This window comes from Cryptotermes secundus, unplaced genomic scaffold (genome assembly GCF_002891405.2).
Source record: "Cryptotermes secundus unplaced genomic scaffold, Csec_1.0 scaffold5, whole genome shotgun sequence".
Classification (NCBI taxonomy): Eukaryota; Metazoa; Arthropoda; class Insecta; order Blattodea; family Kalotermitidae; genus Cryptotermes; species Cryptotermes secundus.
The window spans coordinates 1931453-1955031 of record NW_019724742.1 but is presented as its reverse complement, the minus strand read 5'-3'; the positions used below and the strand labels follow the sequence as shown (position 1 = coordinate 1955031).

At 44.1% G+C, this 23579-nt stretch overlaps 1 protein-coding gene across 1 annotated transcript in view; it reads left to right on the top strand.

Moving 5' to 3' along the window:
• The first annotated feature begins 4354 nt into the window (after positions 1 to 4354).
• Positions 4355 to 23579, top strand: part of LOC111862764 (bestrophin-2) — a 62069-nt gene continuing 42844 nt past the window's right edge. The window contains exon 1 of the mRNA XM_023848422.2: positions 4355 to 5396. Within this exon, the coding sequence (XP_023704190.1) occupies positions 5326 to 5396 (71 nt within the window). The 5' untranslated portion in view covers positions 4355 to 5325. The remainder of the gene's footprint in view (positions 5397 to 23579) is intronic.

Sequence of the window (23579 nt, the reverse complement as noted above, 5' to 3'; positions counted from 1 at the left end):
CTGCGATAAATCGCTGTGAATGATGTATCCTTTCGCACGCGTCCTGTGATTTAATTTCTCATAGAGGAAAACAAATCTGCTGCAAATATTTTTTATCGATTTTGGCACTTTTGTATGTGTGTGGCATCGGTGCCATCCGTATGAGACTTTCGGTGAAGCTCTTCAAAGGTGGTAAAAGTGACGTTGCCAATCTGCCTTGCAGCGGCCGACCAAGAACCGCCGCCACCGAGCGCAATGGGCAGAGGAGCGGATGCGCTCAGCACAGTAAAGGGGAATCACAGCGCAGCTTGGCATAGGATGCAAGGTCGTGCAGGAGACAATAAAGGCTTTGGGATATCAGAAAATTTGTCGCCGTTGGTTTTCCGACTGCTGACGGCAGAGCACAAAACGACACGCATGGATTTGTCATTCCCAATGCTTCCACGGAATGTTCCCGAGAGCACTGACTTCTTACTAAAATTGTGAATTGTGATGACAGATATCTTCACTGTTTTGACCCCGAAACACAACGACGGAACATGGAGTGTCATCACGATGCATATCTAAGAGAAGAAGGCCAGATTTATAGTCTCGGCTGGCAAAATTATGGGGACAGTTGTCTGTCATGCCGACGGGTGCGTGCTGGTTGATTTCCTGCAAAATAAGTTACTGTCATGTTCAGATGCAACAGAAACTGCGACATGCACATCGAGACAAAGATCCAATAAAAAGATACACGTAATTCATTCTTCAAACACAACAGCACAATTAACATCGGGGAAAATCGAAAACCTCTGTGGAGTCCTCATTTGGCCCTTGAGACCACTTGAGACTATCCGCTGTTTGGACTCCTAAATGGGCTATACAACGCCGAACGGTAAGTTCACAGTAGAACGATTAATTCGGAAGGGCGCGGTCGTTGCCTGATCAAGATACTCTGCCGGTAGTTGCATTAAGGACCGAAGTAAACGACGAAACTCAGACCGCGCCATAGCTCAAGCGGTTAGTCGCTGGCTTCCCAACGCGGCGGCCCGGGTTCGAGCCCTGGTCTGGTCATGTGGGATTTGTGGTGCACAAAGTGGTACTAGGGCAGGTTTTCTCCAAGAACTTGGGTTTCCCCTGCCAATCTTTATCCCATCAATTGCTCCACAGTCACCCTCACCTATCATCCGGTGCTGGTACAATAGGCCAGAACTGGCAGCAGTACCAAGTTGACTCACGCCACTAAGGAAAAAGCACGAAGCTCCTTTAGGGTGACTGGTGCCCTGGTAGAGATTGGAGCCAAGAAACTTTTTAATACGAGTCTGGGACATTACTGCTACACTAACTCCTCGGATCTTATTTTTATTGTTCTTCTCGGATGCAAGTCTCATACTGAGCACTATATTTGCAAACAACCATATTTATAATCTTTCCTCAAAGTAGAACAATGCTATACACACATTTTCTGAACAAGTGGTATAATTATTATTTCTCCGTAGGCTGTCACGTTTTGTATAAATGAATGATGACGAGCATTTCTAGAGTCTATTTCATCATGGATCTCATCCACACAACTTAAATTGCGTGTGCTCTATTCGATGACACAGCACGTTTGAAACGTCTCAGTTAAATCCGCGTTTCGTAACATGTCTGCTTGTGCGATATGCACGCAGATTCTTATAGTACGTGAACGGGATCAACCTCATGCGATATCTTTTGGACGAAAGGGCAACTACCTCTACTCGTATATCTTGCTGACCCTTGACACGATGTCAGTGCCAGAGGAAGAGGAGCGTAAATTATTAAATACATCGAAATACTTCCTCTTCTGCTAGAATGACTCGCAAATTTCATATCAGCACAGAGATTTTACACCGCTCAAATTTCTAGGGCATGATGCGTCAACGTCTCACAACCCTGTGGGCCTCCATGGCCTGTTACAGGGATAGCTTTACTTTTTATTTTTTTATCCTATCATCTATTCTTAGGTCACTCAAGCGGCGTTTTCCCTTCAGATTCTTCAACTGTATGTTGTAAATGGCCTGTGATCGAGAAAGGGGAGAGGACCCAGTCTGTAGTCCTGGAACACCTGACCACACGAAATGTCTGGTATCATTTAGATGCCAGGTGTTACGTTTACGAACACAATGGTGTTACTCAATTGTCAGTTGTATGAGAACAATGGCACAGCTATAATAATTTATTGTGATGTTCCGTTTGTGCAATCATATCTCTCTATCTTATTTATTAAACGTATTAAATCACAAATCCACATATCGACGATAAACTTGAAACCAATATTTGCTGCTGTCAGCTCCTAAACATCATTATCATCATTCAGCGCACACATAGCGCTCTGTACGAGCGTCATATTGTGACATGTAAGTCATTACGTATATCATTTCATTCATTTTCCTTATGAACAAATGTCTGGGAATAACGCCAACAAGATTTATGCAGTTTGTACAGTTTATCTTTGTACTGGGTCACGCAGATAACACGACACTTCTCGCATGTAACCGCCACCGTAGCAGATAGTTCACCGCCTTCTTTACAGCTGTATTTGTACTGTTTTCATTTTACAGAGGAGTCCCGAAGTGACAGTCCCTGCTTCTAAACATGGCTCACATGAGGGAATAGGGAAAATTTCATGTATAGTATCTTCCTGAAACCGCCTCTGTGTTCTAGTGGTCGGAGATCCTGAGCTCCTGAGTTCGATTCCCGGCGCTACCAGATTTTCTGAGAAGTAGTGGGTCTAGAAAGGGGTCCACACAGCCTCGTGAGGATAACTGAGGAGCTATTTCAAGGAAATAGCTGCTCCGGTCTAGAAAAACGAGATTAATGGCCGTGGGGACCCGTTGCGCTGACCACGCGACACCCTCTATCCGCTAAAGTTGGCACTAACTTCGCCGACAAGTGGCGGTCGTTCGGTTGGTATAGTTCGCTTGTGGACTACAGGCCGCAGAGTTGTTTAGTATCTTCCTTAAGTTCCTCCAGAGGTCGCGGATTTCAACTTTCTCATTCGCCATGTCTCACAAATACAGTCGCAAGGATGACAGAATGATAGTGAAAGACACAATCCTCGACTTATGACTCGTTCGCCTAAGACTTTATATAATTCATCAATAAAATTGTTCGCAGTGTGTGCTGTTGCATTATTTTACATAACATGCCGCAAGATTTTTCTTCATCCATCAATTGATCGAAGGAAGTTGACAGAATTAATCTTGCACAACGTTCGAAATTTGTTTACTCCGCACTAATTTCGCACCAAACCCAAACCCATAAATCATGTAATGGCACTTCATGAAATCACGAAGATTTACTCTGTTCCAGTATCTGTTATTTTGGCTGCTTACGTAACCAACCTCGTCAGAATAACATCGGCCAATAAGTTCACTGAATGCCTACTCCTAGGACCACCTATGGTAATGAATTCTGGCTTCGCAGCCTGGAGGTTTATAAGACCGTAACTTCGACAAACTTTGTATCAATGTAATCTGGACAATGTTACGCACACACACAGATCCAGCAGTACAACGCACGCAGTAACAGGAGCAGAACACAACACAGAACACGATACACAAATATATGTAGGAAGAATGCTCACATAAAAGAGGATTGGCGTAATTCGCGTGTTTGAGTGCGACTTAGGAAGAATCCTGAAATGTTTTATTATTTAGAATTCATCGTCCTATATGATGAATACAGATTTTAGTCATTTTAGAATGAAGACATTATGGCATGCAGTACAATAGTTTAACGTGCATAAAGACACCTGAAGATGGCACATTAGTGCTGAAACATGTAGTGTGGAAGTGAAGAATAAGGTGAAAAAAATGTATACACTGTAAGACGGTCAGCATAAACCATGGACACGTAATCTGGACGTTTCGCCGATCCATACTGGAGAGTCAGAAGACGCAAAGCCTACTCAGTCGTGCTTCCAATCGAGTACTGATGTCATCACCACGTCATTCAATCAAAATATTGTGGCGTGCCGCCAGAAAGCCGGAATGGTTGAGATCAGGGTTGATTTCCTAGGCAACGAATAGCGTTTCCGCTACAAACGCTAGGAATCAGAATGCAAAATACATTAGAAAATACTTAAGACACAGAGGATGCCCTGGATGCAGGACATTCAGGCATCTATGCTACACCTCACAAGAAATACTACCATCAATTACACCGACAGGCTCAGTGCCAATGAACGCAATGAATTCATGCAACGCGACGCGGTCTGAGGTTGATTATGTGTGTACATTACGTCACGCTGCTTCCGGGGAACGTTGTAGTTTCCACTTCTATACAGAGATGGCAGCTCTATGTTGGGGACCTACTATCCCAAACACGGCTGTGAACGGCTGTGAATTTGAATGGGCATTGTGCCGGCTCTTGTGGTATCAGTTGTGTCAGTACACGTCTTGTCACGGGTAGGAGGTAACTGTTAGTGAACGTTCTTTGTTTGCCCGTGGCCTAACCGTCGAAATTCGTAATAAATGTTAAATTCTCTTGTTAATATTCGTGGCAACGAGGTTGAAAGTGATGGTGTACGTTTCTATACAATTTGAATGACAGGCTACGTCGATGTGTGTTATTGTTTATGTTATTTTATGCCATGCAAAAGAACTTTCAAAATGAAAGTAAAGTCTTTTCGGTGATTTGGTAGTGTTTATTTTCTAAGTACCGCATAGCTTCCGCGGTAGGCGGCGAGACATCGATCGGTGTGCGGAATAAAAGCGGGCCAGCCGTGTCTGAGAAAAAGTGACGGTGCTTCATTAAATTAATGTGTGTGATATGTTAGTTTCAAAGTAACTTACTCTTTCACAAGAAATTGAATTGGCATGTCCAAGGAAACAGTACCTGACAGGTTATGATATTTAATTGTTCCGAGATGTTTGCGTGTTTTGAATTAGAACTACAGTAGCAATGTTCCGACACTATGTAGTCTCGTTACTGACAGCGTTGTTAAATGACTAATGTCAGGTGTTTGTTCCCCAATTCAACGTGTTACGTTGTTAAAATTAGATTACTAAATTGTTAACGCCCTTTGTTTATGGAAAGACATTTAGAGATTAAATACCACTCAGTTCTTAAGCAAATGACGAAGCCAAGAACAGAGATATTACGCGCACGTGTGTCATCGCATTCTGCACGTGCCAATATTTGCGGGCATGCTTGACATTCGGGAACTATTGTGACATCACGCAGGAACTGCAAAGACATTACAAGGAAATAGAGTACACTACGACACGAGGTTGAGTTTCGCCTTTCCTGCTTAAAAATTTTGAAGCTCGTGTAACTTTGTTGTAAAGGAAACAAGGTACTGTCTTTTTAGTTGTTGATAAAACAATATACATCAAGATGACGGTCACATATACCGGCGAAGTTGCGACTTGCAGAGGATTTGGCTGTTTCCTGAAACTACTATTTCGGTAAGTAAGAAAAAGTATTGCAGTCCTAGCAAGGTCATCCGGGGAGTCTGCGGGACCGTGGGAAAGCTGATAAGTTACTGTTGTTGGTGTCGTCACTCCATGCGCTGCTGTTTGCTCAACAAACATTACCGGGGGTCAGGTGGAACGTATTGAGAGTGACAGTCCAAGGTATGTCTTCTTCAGGGAGGGTACTATTTGCAATATGTTTTCCGCCGATGCGCTTAGCACCGAATTCCGTGATTTACAGTATATAGGTCAGCTAGAATAGCTGGAGTCGGTACAGCGACAGGCTACGAGATGGACGGCCAAGGAATCGGGGTTCGACTCCCGGAAGGGTTAAGAGTTTTTTATTTTCTCCACAGCTTTCAGACCGGTTCTGGGGCCCATCTAGCCTCCTCTCCAGTAGGTACCGGGGCCTTTGTTTAAGGGGATAAAGCGGCTGGGGCATGAAGCTGACCACTAACCTCCGTCTAATGCCGAGGTTAAGAATGCGTGAAGCCTCTGCCGCTATACATTGGTGTAATCCAAAATCATTAGAATAGTGGACTCTAGAAGGCTATGATGGGCTGTGCATGTAGCTAGGTTGGGAAGACAAGGAATGCATGCAGAGTATGTATGAAGAAATCTCTTCGTAAACGATCATTTTGAAAACATATAAAAGAGTGACAAGCCGGATAGCGGGGAGATGGATAATGAGGACTGGGAGGCAGGTGGAACTGGCTCAGGATCGAGTCCATTACGGAGCCTTAATAGTAGGTAATATCTTTTCAGTCGTTGCCGGGATATTTATGCTTTATTTGTTCGTGCGGAGAAATTAACTATTTATTGTAATCATATGTACGACGTTGTACTGTTGACGTTGAAAAGAATTACATTTTCCCAGGAAATAAGAAAACCATCACAGATGTGAAGTTATGTTTGTTGGCTCTAATGGTAAAACCTGAATTGTGCTATGGGCTCGGCGGCAGATGACAAGCTGTAAATGCACTCTGAAAATACTGTCAAGTAGCTACAGTCAATTTCTCTGAGCTGGGTTTACGGATCAGGAAGGTTGAAGGGAAGCGGAGAATGCTTTTCCATTCTGGTCGGTTTGTAACCAAGTTTTTAGAAGTAAGTTTTGAGGTTTTCACGGCGATGACTATGAAGAAAGTCGTCTTCTGGGATCTGGCGCCGTGTATTCTTGGTTTTAACCGACGTTTCGGGGAACATATCGCCTCCGTCTTCAGGGTAGTTGAGTTGCGTGCGAATACAGCTGCAGCTACAGCTATCTGTATTCGCACGCAACTCAACTACCCTGAAGATGTAGGCGATATATTCCCCCTAAACGTCGGTTAAAACCAAGAATACGCGGCGCCAGATCCCAGAAGACGACTTTCTTCAAGTATTTAGAAGCTTTGCATTTACGTTATATTGAACTTAAATTACTGCCGATCAGTAGCTTCGGTCGATATTATATATTCTGAGCTACTGACAGTGTCACTAACCCATTGACATTCTGTTTACAGTGCTCGAAATCCTTGTATGATATTAATTGAGAAAGTTCAAAGAAAATGCCCGTAAGTTAACGACTGGTGGAGATTTCCTGCATGTGTTTTGTAAACGAATTGTTTCAAATTGCACTCTGTGACGTAACCACCGATAAATTACCTGACATAACCCATTAGGCGAATGTCTGAAACTCGTCAATGTATGCCAATTGGCTAAGCAAACTATACATAAATAAATGTGTAAATATTTTCAGTTCTCGTTCTTTATAAGATCACATTTCATAGTTGCAATTATAGGCGACCATCTAATATATTTAATTAGTTGTATATTAAAAGTATAAATTGAAAAGTGTCAGCTGTAACGTAAAGGCGCCATCTTTCGATGCATTTTTTTTAAAGACTCGTGAACCATTAGTACTTCGTTGCGTTCAGACAGCTTAATATGTCTAATATAAGAAGTAATACTAATTATGATCTCAAATGCAGCATATATTCAAAAACCAAATAAAAGCAAGAAGTTGTAAAGGAAGAGTCTTCGAAAATTGTAGCCCAATTTCGTTTCCAGGAGACGACTAGTGTGTGTGTAACAGTGAATTATAAAGTGCAGAAACAGCGACAGCCCTATTATTACGTGTCATTACTGGCGGTGTATAGAAGGAGCAAATAAATCCGGTCATCCAATCAAGAACCAGCGTTATTAGTCACTAATAACAAACAAACAAACTCCGTGGTTCTAGTTCGCAAGCGAGTTGTACCGATCGAGGGACCGCCGCTTGTCGGCGAAGTTAGTGCCAACTTTTGCGGATAGAGGGTGTCGCGTGATCAGCGGAACGAATCTCCACTGCCGATAATTTCGGTTTTCTAGACCGGAGCCACTATTTCCTTCAAACAGCTCCTCGGTTATCCTCATCGGCTAATACGAGTAGATGGCGGTAAGGTTGTCAGCCCTACGCGCAGGCCGCCCTTTACCCCCAAGAATATTCCTGGTACTCATTTATGTTAGAGGCTGAGTCGACCCCAGGGTCATAGTGCGGCTGGAAGGATTAGGCCAATAGAAAAAATCCAATGATCTCATCGGGACTTGAACCCGCGACCTTCCGTCTTGTAGCAAAGGCCAGGGAACAATGATATTGTGATGGCAAGTTGGAATGCACGCACAATGCTGTTACCCGGAAAGATGCAAAGGAAGGCTACTCCAAAAGAAGAAAAGGAAGACCTAGGAGGAGATGGCCAGACGATGTTGAGAACGGCCTGAAGAAGATAAATGTGAAAGCATGGATAGGGAAGATGAGGAATAGAGAGCAGCGGAGACTGGTCGTAGGGGAGGCCAAGGCTCACCCAGGGCTGTAGCGCCGAGTGGTAGGTAGGTATGTAGGTATAGGCGGTCCCCATTATCCCTGGGAGGTATATAAGATTATTAGAATGAACTCGATCAGGTTTCCAGCGCTTCCAAAACTGCGACCTCCGCTGATTAATAGGACTTCACCTAGCAGATAGGCTGGTAGACACATATGCAGTACTGCGCGACAGATTCATAACAACGTTTTTCTTTCCGTTATTGGAACTACATTTTAAACACCGTGTCCCGGAGTCCGATCATAATTTTGTAGACCGTACGCCCAACCTTGCTTGACGAAATTTTCAAAGGATTTCAAAGGAAGCTTGTCTAACAGTTCCACTTGATTTAATACTGCAAAAACATATTTCATTTGATGTGACAAAACCGGTTTGCCGGTTGGTGTTCGATACGAGAGAGCGAATATTGGTATGCAGTATGCTAATAACAGGGAATCATACTCACAGAGTGACGACTGACAACTTGTAGTGCTTGCAGGTCTATTTGAACATGGACTGGAGCACACAGGCGTGTTATTTTAACTTGCCTGCCAAAACAGTAAAATAACTAATAATAAAGATTCGCGCATGGTAGAATTATTCGAAACATCTGATCCTTCTGTGAGTTCTTTGTCATGCCGCACTGGCACTTGGTTCGGTTAACGAGCCAGCTATATGCTGTGCTCCCTGGAAAGCAACCCCCCCACCCGGCACTCAGTGGATGTGAGGTTGAGTTAAGTCTGAGAAGAAGAGAAAAATTCTGCCTCGGTTGTGGAGCCCAATCCACTTATCGATGCGTTATAAACTATGTGGTCTAGTGGTCAGAGTTCCTGGCTACAGATCCAGAGGTCTCGGGTTCGATTCCCGGCGCTACCAGATTTTCTGAGAAATAGTGGATCTGGAACGGGGTCCATTCATCCTCGTGAGAATAACTGAGTAGGTATTTCAAGGAAATGGCGGCTCCGGTCTAGAAAACCGAATTTAAAGGCCGTGGGGATCCGTTGTGCTGACCACGCGACACCCTCTATCCGCAAAAGTTGGCACTAACTTCGCCGACAAGCGGCGGTCGCTCTGTCGGTTAGTTCGCTTGCGGGCTACAGACCACGCATCCCGCAGACGTGTCAGAGCCTCCAGATGAATATCTTGATCAATTGTCTGATGAATTCGTAATGCACAATGCCTCGGTGACTGAAAAAGAACACAAGCAGCATTGCTTTCATTCGCGAGCGCAACTGTTGTGCTTTCTTGGGGACAGACGAATTAGGCATCATCACCATAAGCTTCACGCAACATGTGGGTTGCTGCAACTGTTTTCCATACTTTTAATTGGAATTTATTACATATTCTTTCCTTTTCATTTACCTGCTCCATACCAAACTCGACAGGACAACAGAACACTCGATCAGAAAACCGGTTATGAAAATTATTCAGAACGTCCGAGCTACTTGAAACAAAATGGCACGCGTAACTAACGGTCAGGTTGCAAGGCCATGTGTCCGATGTACTGGCGATTTATAGAGAACTTTCGAGGGCTTTTTGAACACACCACATATATTTCATTACAGTCGTGAGAGGGATAAAATATGGCCGTGAGTCTCGCGGGACTATGAACCAAGAATGACTATACTGGCGAGGGCCACCATCAATTTACCCTGCCGACGGGACAGTTGTTTTGCTTTTGCTATGACTTGACGACACCGTAAACTGGACCTGGCTGCCCGTCAGAGTTGCTACATTAGTCTTTGCTGCTACGTGGTGCTGACCGAGCGGTATGACCACTTGGCTACGTTTTTACTGTCTGCTTTTACCGGTTCTCACGGTCTCTTCGCTTGCAGATTTCTTATATTTTTCATCTACCCTGAAGATGGAGGCGATACGTTCCTCCGAAACGTCGGTTAACACCATATATACACGGTGCCAAATCCCAGAAGACTGCTTTCTTCTTATCCTCCATTTATTTTCATATTTAATCTATGCATAAGAGACTACTGGGAAGACCAAGGCGTAGGTGGGTGGACAACATTAAAATGGATATTAGAGATATAGGGTATATAGGGTGAGATGGGATGGTATGTAATGATCTGGTTCAGGATAGGGACCAGTGGAGGGCTCTTGTGAACATGGTAATGAACCTTCGGGATCCATAAAATGCTGGGAAATTCTTGAGTAGCTGCAGATTTGTCTTCTCCTCAAGAAGGGCTCAGCTCCATAAGTAAATAAGTAAGTATTCCTGTATTCTGTGACTGCTCTTCTTTCTTGACCCTGCCGTTCTCTAACACCTGTTTGCGCATTGATATTCCTAAATCTCTTGTCCAGAATGTGGTTCCTCCAAATCTTTATTCCTTGACACCTCATTATATGACTCTAATCTTCCTTTTTGCTGCGTATGGGTCAGATCCTATGTTTACTGTTTCTTCTAACCCCGATCATTCTTCTACGTTCTGTTTCATCATACTCTCCCTGTCCTTGCTTCTTCTGTATGTAATTCTGTATAGTCCTCTACCTCCAACTTCTCCTTAAACTAGGCAGAAACTTCTGAAACCCCATGTACCCCATTGTCAGTAAGGGAGGCCCCCTTGCGCCTCCCCCCAGTGAACATTTTGTGAAGCTGAAGCCCATCTCCCCCCCCCCCCACCCTTTCGAATCAACCTACCTCTCCGAAACTGGCACTGCTTATCGCACTACTTAGGTACTTAGTGACTGTCTTGCAAGGCAAAATAAAATTTCGAGCAGATCACAGTGGCCGTTCAGTCTAAGCCTTGGCACAAACGCGGTTCTAGTCTGCAACAAGAGCACTAACGATTTCAGTAGCCGGCGCACGAGAGCACTGTTGCCAGAACGTAATAGTTCACTTTTATCATGGACTTCAGAGAGGTGGTAGCAGTGTGTGAGTTGTTTACATCTTGAAAATGAAAAGAAAAGAGTTTTGAGTAAAGGTAAAGGTATCCCTGTAACAGGCCGTGGAGGCCCATAGGGTTGTGAGACGTTGAGGTTCCCACATTTTCTAGACAATCGGCTACGTAAATAACATCCAGCGTGAAACATTGCTTCTGGTAGTGTTACATCCTATGTTTCGGCCCATATAGGCCAGCATCAGGTGATACGTGAGAACTCTAGCATACACGTGGTATATCTGCATATACTGGCGTTGTATAATCTTATAGATTACCGTCATCAATTGTATATTTCTCACATATTGCCTGATGCTGGCCTATCTGGGCCGAAATATCTTGTGCATGAAACAATAGAAGCATTTTTCTCGACGCAAAAACCTTTCCATTTTACACGGAACATTGCATTCTGCCTCCGGCTTCAGGTTTGAAATGGCTTGTTTTTAATGTCAGTTGTCTCAGTAAAATTATCATCGTAATGTTTTGGAGGATGGTGATCTCGTGACTGACTGTACAGTGCCAGCGACGGTGCAGTAAAAATGGGATGATTACAGGCAGGGGAGAGGTTCATTTGCACCATTCTGTTTCGTGTTTTTCTCTGTGTTCCACTGTATTCACTTCTTCGTTTCCTTCAGTCACAGACTAACTAACTCCATAAAGAAGAGTCAGTCTTGAAATATGTACTGGTAGTCACTCAGATGGGAAAGAAACGCCTCGTCTTTTAGAACAGCAGAAAGTTTATTTTCATGTCCATAAGAATGCGTCTCTGGGGTACAGAATCATATGTTGAGCCAGCTGAAACCTTGCCCACACTCTCACGCTCCAGCCCTTTACCTTGCATTTCTAAGATTCTTCTCATATGATGTCTTCCTTTCAGGTTTTTTTTCCTTGGCACTACAGCCCCAGTGGGCCTAGGCCTACCTCCATGAACTTCTCCGTTCACTTCGGTTTTACTAGATCTTACACAGTCGGTAGGACCCCTTGGGCGGGTGATCAGCTCATCGCAAGGCCTCTCTACCTGTACACAGACACAGAAAAACGCACACACACAAACTAAACATCTATGCCCTGAGTGGGATTCGAGCCCACGATCCCGGTTTCCAAGCGAGCGAAGACAGTACATGCCTTAGACCGCTCGGCTACCGTGACCGGCTTCCATTCAGGTTTACAGACTCAAATTTTATGAACCCTACATATTCAGCCCAGCTCAGCCCTTAATTTTATTGCCTTAACAATATTTAGTGAAAAATGCAAGTCAAGAAGCTCCTCATTTCGTATTTCTCTCCATTATTCTATTACTGTTTCTCTCGTATGTCCAGATGTTCTCCACAGTCTGTGTTTGCCCTTGGGGTGGAATCCACTGTTCAGTTGCTCTTTCTTCCTTCCTTTCTTTTTCTTTTCTTTCCGTTTCGTCTTGCTGGATCTGTCACAAGAATGATCTCAAGCAGGTTATATCTGTAAGATTTGAGGCTTTCACGGCGGTGACTATGAAGGCTGCTTTTACCGGTTCTCACGGTCTCTTCGCTTGCGGATTTCTTATATTTTTCCTTCTACCCTGAAGATGGAGGCGATACGTTCCTCCGAAACATCGGTTAACACCACATATACACGATGCCAAATCCCAGAATACTGCTTTCTTCAGGTTATATTTGTTTCATAGTCCCTGAATTCGTTGAACGTGTCTATTTTTCAGTTGTATTGGGTATGGCCTCAGTGGAAGGATACGTATGTATAATGAATTGGAAAAAAATACGGATGGAGGGGCCCTCGTCCCGTCTCAGCATTTACTTGAAGGGATTCATGAAAGCCGGGAAAACCTGTCGGGACGGCTTGGATGAAACCTAGAGCGCCTGGAATACTAAGCAGGAGTTATAGTAAGTAACTGTGACTTTCGATAAGGAAATTCAGGCACTTTAATTTATCAAGAAAGGGGTTCGTGGAGTGTTACATTCTGGGAATCGCTGGTTTCTAGGTTTTCCAACAGAAATGGGTTATCAAGGCTCTTGGGGTACAGTGCTGGTTTGGACTGGAAGCTTCAGAACAGCCATCATTCGTCTTAAATCTGTATTTGGGAGGTAAAGGTAAAGCTGTCCCTGTGCTTAACTAATTAAGCACTGCGCCATGAAGGCGTATGGGGAGTGGATGTATAGGTAAACATTTTCTTCACCTCGGCACTAGCTGGAGATGAGTGTTCAGCTTCACGCTCCTGCCACTTTACCCCCGGGGAGAGAACCATCGGTCCCCATTGGATAGGAGGATGCATTTGGGAGGTACATGATTTTAATCTGGACCGGAACATTTACCTTACCCGAAAAAAAAAATTGAGTAGTGTAGTGATTACCTTTACATAGGAGGTTCTCGATTCGAATCCCGGCTCGGAACTGACTATCCTGACAGTATTTTCGTGGCTGTCCTCAGTTCTTCCACTAAGGTATTGGGTTAATGCCTTAAAATATGTTGCGCCCAATTCCTTGTACAACCCTCCTTGCTAAAGTTTCCTCTGCGCCTAATTAATGAACCACAGCACCGTGAAAACCTACGGGGAGTGGAGGTATATCTCCACCATTCTTGACCTCGGCACTAGATGCAGGTGAATGGTCAGCTTCACGTCACAGCCGCTTTACCTCCCGGTACTCATTGGCTAGGGAGTAGGGTGAGCCCCAGAGCCGGTCTGGATGCTGTGGATTAAAGAAAAATTTCTTGCTGTGCCGAGAATCGAACCGTGGTCGTCCAGCACATAGGCCGTTGCTATACTGAAATACGTGGCACTCTCCAACTGAAAGTGGAGTTTACTTCTCTGCGCGAAGTGAACACCGCGGTTGCAGATATAAATACACAATACATTATCTTCTTCTTTAGTTCGATGTTACGTAACGTCAGAAGTTAGAGTTTGTTAAGCAGACAATAAAGAGTTGGCGTATTTCGGTTAGAAGTTTAGCCATGTTTTCCTGAAAGACTGAGTCAGGAAGTTTCTCTAAGACACATTTCTTAAAATTCATTTCCGGACGGTAGTTTTACAATTTTCTTCTCACATTGTCAAGGCAATATTTCTCCGAATGTATTCAACTGACGACTATTAAATATGGCATCGAGAAGGGGTGGGGTTACAATAAAAGCTGCTGCTTTATTTTAAGTTTGTCTGCATCCTTCTCTGGATCGTGGGTTCGGAACCCACGATCCAGCTTTCGAGCGAGCGAAGACAGTTCATACCTCAGACCGCGCGGCCCCTCTAATCGGTTTAAAATTCTAGACCCTACCAGGACTCGAACTCTGATCCCTTGGTAATCCAGCCCATTGCCAGTCGCTGTGCCGTACCGCTGTCCCGTCTCCCCAGTGAAATGTATCTACAAGGAGAAATGATTTCTTATTATCCATGCAGTGCGGTATATTCGCAGCAGTAGACTTCTGTTTGCAGTAAATGTATATCAAAGCAATACTGTAAAATTACAACCGGAAATATGACGTCGGCTAAATATCACAGGACGGAGCTTCCGGAATGTGATATACCAGTCACGTAAGCACTTGTAATGTCGTCGCTGCCACCGGGTGATGTAGTAGGCGTGATCTCTCGTTGACAGATATACGTCACAATGTCGATGCCACAGGATGTTCTAGATAGTTACGGAGACTGGTAGGTAAGCAAGAAAAACTAAGTTTCCTTGGTTGCACCAGGAGAGTTCACTTTACTGAATCTAAAAGACCAGTACGGTGGAAGTACAAAGAACAAGTTCAAACTGTAGAGAAGCACAGCTTCGCCCCATATGACGTGACCAGAAGATCTGATCCCGTGTGTTTTCAAACGTCCCTTCTTATAGGACCAAACTGGGCGTTGTTTGATAGGAATGCACTCGCATCTCCCCTCCAGAATATATTAGGGTGAGCTGTGCATTAAGGTTACAATAAACAGAACTTTCAGAGCCTTAGCTCGAGCATGGGAGAGCTTTTGGTTTGTGTCTCAACCCCAGATTCCTCCTATAATGCCTTTAAAGTGCAAAATACAATTCAAACTGTCACACATAAATACACGTAAGATGGTTTGCTTATTGGAAGACCAGGAAGGAGGGTCCTGACAGATTCATGGTAATGGACCAGAAATATTTAGGTTACTTAAACCCTTAGCTAAAAGCTTCCTCAAAAGTGTCTCCTGTCCTGGTCCGATATACTGCTTACATGTGGTTTCCTCCGACCCTCGGTCCAAGGTACACTCTTATTCTTATAATATGACATTAGTTACAGTGGCTTGTTAATCTGCATTAGTGTCTTCATTATATGCTACCAAAAATGTTATTACCTATAATATTATTTACTAATACATTGTACGTTTCACTATATTATGATTACATGATTAGTTGACATTGGTTTCATTAAAACAATTCCTAGTAAGTTGCATACATCACCACATGTATTTCACATTACACACTTTGCTTCCATCCTCTTAAAACAAAGCAAAATGAGTGAAGGTTTAAAAGCAGGGTCGTATAAGAAAACTTAACGAAACGGAATTAAAACGTAGATTTGTTTTTTTCAGCTATACTTCCACTCCCCCATACATCTTATGTCGTAGTGTTTAACCAATTAAGCACAGGGGCAAGTTTACCTCTGTACCTCTATACTGCATTCTGAACTGCACTTCTGACGTTTGACATTTTAGTGCTGTCTACTACTCGCAACCTCGCCCATGCTTGTGCCGCTTGCTCTGCCGTCGTTCCTAGGTGCAGTGATGTTTACAGCGAAACCTGTTCCAGCGTCGCCGCGACGCCTTCCATGAGAAAGCGAGAGAAGATGCTGCACAATTCTGTTCATGACCTGGGTCACTTAGAGGCGCCACCATCACACGGGGTCGTCTGAGAACCCCCCGGGAGTGAGGCACAATGTGAGACAAACCGCAGCTTGAATTCCATCCCGAGTTTTTATAACCTAGCAGATTTGGGTAGCCGTGACTGCTTTCTTCCAAATTATTTCCAGTTCATCGTCCACCCCGTCACTCGACGCATAGCCCCGATAGTGACAGCGTAAAATACATAACGGATGGTAAAAAGTAAAGTTGACCCTGTAACAGGCCGTGAGACGTCGAGGCTCCCACATTTTCTAGATAATCGCCTCACAGATAACGGTGAGGTTGTCAGTCTTACGCCCCGGCCGTCCTTTATCTCCCAGGAAGATTTCTGGTACTCATTTGTGTTAAAAGGTTGAGTCGGCCCCAAGGCGATAGTGCTGCTGGAAGGATTAGGTAAATTGAAAAAAAAATCCAATGATATCAGGTATCGAACCCGCGACCTTCCGGCTTGTAGCATAGTGCTTCAATCAACTATGTTACCACGTATTTTTCAGGATGTGCATATCTTCGTCATTCAATGATTTGGGATGTATATTTTCAGGTGTACATATTTCTTACTATAACGCATACTGCTGAATAGCGTCCGTCTGTCCTTTCGCTTGCATGTTTCATTTTCGAAACTGTAATATAGGCGGGTTCCACACACGGAATTATTGGTTCACACTAGTTCAGTATAGTCGCAACCAGACACGAAACCCAAATACAAATTTGTCAGTTTTCTCCAGAACTTCTCACAAGACAAAAATGTTGGTATATGACATAGAACAGGCTACAGGCCTGAAGATTCTGGGATATAGCACCGTGTATTCCTTTGAAAGTCAACCGACGTTTTGGAGGAACACGTCGCCTCCATCTTCAGGGTCGAAGAATAAGCCAGTCAAGAAAGCAGCGTGAAAGGAAATGACAAGCAGAGACGTTACAAGTACATCCCAGGAGACAGCTCTCCTTTTTTTATTGCTAGTGTGGTGGGACTGAGTCCCGTGTACTGCGGCCACTTCTGGCCTATTGTACCAGCCCCACATGATAGGTGAGGGTGATTGTGGAGCAATTGGTGGAATGAAGATTGTCAGGGGAAACCGAAGTACTCAAAGAAAACCTGACTCAGCGCCACTTTGTCCACCACAAATCCCACTTGACCAGACCCGGGATCGAACCCGGGCCGTCGCGGTGGCAAGCCAGCGACTAACCGCTTGAGCTATGACGCGTCCTAGACAGTTCTCTTAATAACCACCGCTGTGAGGAACTCTTGTCTGTGACAGCGAAAATTAAGCGAAACTGCTGGAAACATCATTTCTGACTGTATGCAGTACGATCTGTCTAATATGATTAAGTATCGGTTAGTTCCACAATCTCACACGCAACACTAATGTTCTATAAAACTTATTAAAAGCTGGTCACTTTAAAAGCTTTACACATGTTTCGACCAATGTGGTCATCGTCAGGTGTTAAAAATTATACTTGAGGAAACTGATGTGTTCTGTATCGTTGCTTAAGGTATTAATATACCCATAGTCCCCTCAACGCGGATGCGTGTTCGAGGTGGTGGGTTGTTTTAATTCCTGTTATGTCCCGTGTCTTGTTTTCATTTGAAAACGATAAGAGAAGAGAGGAGTTTCCTCGTCCGTAATTTTTAACACCTGATGATGACCATATTGGTTGAAACATGTCGTGTAAAATGCATCCTGTTGTATGTTAAGTACTCTATATATGTCAGTTTTCGTTTTACTTGTCAAAGACAACAGAAGCAACAACAAATAACTCACTCACATTCTACTGTGCATATCTGAGTTTATTGGTTGTAATCATCAGGCGATACATAAACAGCGTTACACTGCTCAACTGTGCCTCATATATGGATCCATATAGTGCACATATTGTGTTTTATGTAGTGTGTTGCGAATGGGGCGATAATACAGCGCGCTGCTCACCATTATGTGCACAGATTAAGTCGTTCTATACTGAACCTGAACGTGTTTAAGATGTATTAAACAGGAATTTAAACTTATTGAAATCTTAAAATATTAGCAATATGTCAGAAATTTTGATATTATTAAAATGTTAAAATATTAGGCTTATAGAAATATCATATTCTGGACATTTTCTCAGCCTTAGTTTAAATACGGTCGTAAAACGATAACTCACGTTTACTGGTATATAGGGTGCAGTGTAAAACTTTAAAGTGAATAGCTTTTAATAAGTTTTATATAACATTAATGTTGCACCTGATACTGCGTGAAAAGTGCAATAGGATGCAACAATATAATCATATAATTAAGCTATGCAAAATGGTTGAAATCTGCACACAGAGGCTCGAAACGAATAAGGTTATTGGTCATTATTCGATTTAGAAACAAAGGAAAATAGTCAGTGATTGGACAATAAGTCAGTCAGTCAGTCAGGTGACATCAAAGATAAAGGCATGCATTGATTCTGGATCCTTATCTCTCTTGTTTATGAAAAAAATTAGACCTATCAATAATATAAGAAACCCTTTATCGAATCTATGCATGAGTGTACCATGGAATATTTTGTATTTGATACCTAATTTTGTTATTCATTACTGCGCGCACGTGGCCACTCGCACGCGTGCGCGCGCGCACACGCGCGCACACACGCGCACACACACACACACACACACACACACACACTCTCTCTCTCTCTCTCTCTCTATAGAGATTCCGACTAGAAATATTTGTAACTGGGCAAGTTGTTTTGTATAAAACATGAAAAGAACCGCAGTCTGAATGACCGCCCTCCTACCCTGCTGCCAGCTTAAAATGTCTTGTATATGTATTGTCAGCACTTCCCGCGAACGGAAAGGACGGGACAGAATTACAACGTATTATTGCATACTGTGGTAGCAGGTATTTCGGGTGAAGCTGCAGGCTGCCTTTGTAGGAAGCGCTAAGGAGAAAGAGAAACAACATGACAACAAATATCCTTAAAAGTACACAAATTTCCTTCTGGCTTTCCCACCAATATCCGACAGTCCGTCAATCTCGCAGCAAGAACAGCAGGATGCTCTTCTCCCCAACAGAATTCAGGCTGTGGATGCTAAGATGGCGTCCGGTCGGTTGTTCCGTATCTTCTGCATTACCTTGAGAGTTTAGAGCGCAGCAGATTTCTATTCGTACCCTGTGAACACCTAACGTCTATGAATAGAATGATTTGCATCTGAAAGGGCTTTGGCAATGGGTGAGTGAGAAATACCTGATGAAATAGACGCTGTATCTACAGGCAAGACCGTAATTTTCCATTCATATTAGTTCTCTAGTTATATTACTAGTTATAGGTTGTGCCGAAATGCAGGGGCGTAGTGCTGTTTGGTTTCGGTTAGCTGGGAACCTCAGCTTTACAGAGGATGGTCGTCTTGTGTTTTTCTATTCACTTTAAGGCAGGCATGTGCTCCCAGAAGTTTAACTACCGTTTTGCAAGTTCAGTTGTCAGTTGTCAGATTTTATTGGGCTACTCTGCAGGGAAAAGGAGCCAAGATGTCCATCCCGAAATGCCTTGTGACGTCTGGCAGGGCCGCGGTTGCTTTTAGCTCCCTTTTCCTACATGTTTCCAGTTTTTAGACGCTGGCTAGACCGACCGGTGCGAGTGGGCTCCAGCACAATCCTTTGCCGTCCAGGTTAAGACGTGTGTTGTATTCCTATCGCTTTTATATAAGTATATTTTAAGAGGCAAAGTTATCCCTGGGCGTAATTTATTAAGCATCACGAAATGGAGACGTATGGAGGGAGTGGAGGTATAGTTGCACCATTCTTAATCTCGACACTAGCTAGAGGTGAGTGGTCAGTTTCAGGCTCCTTCCGCTTTACCGTCGGGAAAGCAACCCTAAATGCCGATTGTATAGCAGGTTGGGTGAGCACCAGATCCGGTCTGGATGTTGCGGAGTGGAGAAAAATCTTTTGCCTATGCCGGGAATCGAACCACGATTCCTCGATCATCTAGCCATTGCCTAGTCGCTATGGCGAATAGATATGTTTGTAACATGGTGAAATAGAAACGATTATTGACCTCTGATATTTAAACATAAAAAAAATAGCCATTTTGGAAGACCGATATAAAGCTTAAAAGGACAGGATTTGTGGTTGAGTGGTAAACACTCGTGTTGCATTCTGGGCCGAGAGGCCAGTTCATAGAGTAAGCCAATAGTTGCTCAGCCATTCAAGAAATTCTCAGCATTTTATGGAACCGGAAGTTTAATTGCCTTTGTCACAAAAGCTCGTCAGTAACCCCTAACCCGGGCTAGATGAATCCAATCCACACCCTCACGTCCTCTTTTCAGATTCTTTTTAATATTATCGTCTGATCTACTTCTGGGTCTTTCTGCTGGTCTCTTTTTCTCAGGTGTTCCCACCAGAAAGTTGTATGCAACATCGGCCGATGGCAACTTAAAGGGCTGTGCAGTGTGGTGCTGTCCAGTATGGGCGTTCACTTTACTGATGTCGGTAGCATAGGCCAGCGAGTCAATATAGCGTTCTGTGTTGGCAGCGTGAGATGTTCGCTTTCCCCAGAGATTTGATCGGCACACTCCTATACATTCTCATTTAATGCCCCCCTTCTGTCTCTTCTTGAACAACAGGTTTCAAACTGTGGTCCGTGGGCCGGATGCAGCTCTCGTCATATTTGTATATTGGCCTGAGTTACGTTAATGAAACAGGGAATCACCGAGCAAGTTTGTCAGTGCGGAAAAGCTTCTGACTTGTGTTCGGAAAGTGCCCGACTTGAATTAAGTCGAAACGGCGACTATTCTGACTATGGATTTATGTTGTTTACCTCAGTAAAATATTATCACGAGTCACATGGGACTCGAACTCGAGGGCGACTGTGCTGACGAGGGCCAGCAACAGTTGTAAACGACAGATCCGTCCTCTCGTCAGAGAGGGCGTCACACATCAACAAACCCGAAATTGTCTGATCTAAGTCCCAGATGGGTGCTTTATTCCAAGACAGACTGGCCGACTTACGGTCGGTCAACTTTGACTTTGGGGAACGGTCAGTCGTAAGGGAGTCTGTGAAGAGAAGACTTAGTCTTAGTCTTAGCGATCAGTTTGAAAACTCACGTAAGCACATCGTAAACGTTGCATCGATTATCACTTACTTTTGGCAGCGGTAGTTGATGAGGAGCAGCAGTAAGCAAGGTAATTAATCCTTTTACTGTGTACAGTTGGAGAAATTTGAGAAGTTATTACAGATATTAACATCACAATTAATTGTATATTAAAAAATATATTTTCCAGAAAGAAGTGTAAGAAAACGTGGATCTGCCCATTTGTTCCGACTTCATCTTTATTTTTTATATTTTTGTAATCAGGATGCCACAAATCAAGTAATATATTATGTTGCTCTGTTGTAATCATTGCTCATGCTAACACACAGTCACAGCGGCTGCGGTCAGACTCGACACCGCTCGACACTGCATCTGATCGCCGCCCCGGAGTAGATCGCTGCACTGTCCGGAACTGTGCCCGCAAGATCGCTGCCTGTATCTGACCACCACCGCCACCGCTGTAGAAAGAGTGTTACGGAAGCAGTTACAAGTAAAGGGGCAAGTGAAGTAACGTGAAGTGTCCTTGTTCGAGTGCACTGAAACGAACCCAATCACGTGTCCTTGTGTGACTTTATGTTTGGATTTGCACTGTGTGTACCTTCTTTATTGTATGTACTTTGTTTTGTATTGTTCCCTTTATGTTATAGTCTTTCCTTGTCTGTATCAGTGTAAGATCTACTGCCACCGGGCAAACACCCAATTGCAGTAAAATAATAATAATAATAATAATAATAATAATAATAATAATAAACTCACGCGTTCCACACTTACTGCGCTGTGTAGCTGTGGTCATGTGGCCCGGTCTCCGAACCCACCCATGGACGGTCCCGTTCCTACGTTCCTATGTTAATTTTGCCACTCTTGCGTCCTATTTACGTTTCGTTTCCATTTTAACTGATATTTCGTTACTATCTGTCTGTCAGTCCGTCCGTTCTTCCATCCATCTACAGCCCTTTGTTGGGCTTTGGCCGCTTTTTCAGTTTCTTGATCCTATACACAGTCGGTAGGACTCCTTGGACGAGGGATCAGCCCGTCGCAAGGCCGCTACCTGCACACAGGACAGCACAAATACAGAATAAACGCATACAGACATCCATGCCACAAGTGGGATTCGAACCCACAATCCCAATGTTTGAGCGAGCAAAACAGTTCATGCCTCAGACCGCGCGGCCGGCATTTCTTTACTACTTGTGCGGTACTCTCAGTTGGCAGTTGCATCTTATATTCATTTCTTCAAATTATAAGCAATACGTAGGTTGCTTTATTGATTTGCAGTGCAGTGCGCAAATGCTGTCATGCAAGTAGCAGTTGAACTTCGCATCCGGACGAGCTGGTTAGCGTGTTTGCAGTCACTGCGTGTATCATAGACCAGAGTTCACAGTGGTAGGCGCGCCCCCACAATTGATTCCCTCACAGTGTTTAAAATCGTGACTCTAAGTTGCAGAGACTGGGAGGAGACTCCAACCATTGATTCGCGGAAACTTGGTTAACGACGCTGGGATTGTGCGGCCTATCGGCTGATCCTAGGCTGTTCAGTGTTGAACAATCCGTAGGTTGAAGGGTTTATCCTCCGGAATTCTCCAAACTGCATTACGCGGGAAAACTGATTCTGATTGATCCCGTGTCGACTGCGGAGGTTAGGCCCGCGTAGAGTCTAATGAATGTGGACAGTTTATCAGTTCGTGAGTCATTTCATGATCTGTTTCAAGTAAAGACGTGTACAGTGTCGACCGGTTTCGGAAAGCCTTGTAAAACTTGTGGCGAACAGGTCTGGATACACATCTCTCGTGTTCGTTGGGGTTACACCGTTTGCGTAGGCCTGTAGGAAAAAATAAAGTAAAGCTATCCCTGTAGCAGGCCGTGAAGGCCCACAGGGTTGTGAGACGTCGAGGCTGCCACATTATCTATAGAATCGACTCACAGTTGGCGGTAAGGTTGTCAGCCTTACACGCCGGCCGCCCTTTACCCCCCCCCCTCCCCTTCAGGAAGTTTCCTGGTAAACATTTGTATTAGACGCAGAGCCGACCCCAGGGCCGTACTGCTGCTTGAAGGGTTAATAAAATTGAAAAAAAAATCTAATGGCCTCATCGGGATTCGAACCCGCGATCTTCCGGTTTGTAGCAACCACCCAACTGCGCTACCGCGTGCCTCAGGCCTGGACGTAGACACACACAAGTGCTATGCTTGTAGTTGGTTCAGACACTATGCTACACGCAGGAAGGTCGCGGGTTCGGGTCCCGATGAGGTGTTTTTTTTTTCAGTTTACCTAATCCTTCCAGCCGCACTATGGCCCTGGGGTCGACTCAGCCTCTAACAGAAATGAGTACCAGGAATCTTCCTGCCGGGTAAAGGGCGGCTGGTGCGTACGGCTGACTGCCTCACCGCTGTCTGTGAGCCGATTATCTAGAAAATCCTATGGGCCTTCACGGCCTGTTACAGGGATAGCGTTACCTTATTTTTAACCTTAAAGGGATTATTTGTTCGTTCTCCCTGTTAACAGTCTAGTCAAAATGCGTCCCTAGATTCAGTGTTTTGTCTTCACTCAGCGTTCCCTAGGAACGCATCAAACGCGTAAAT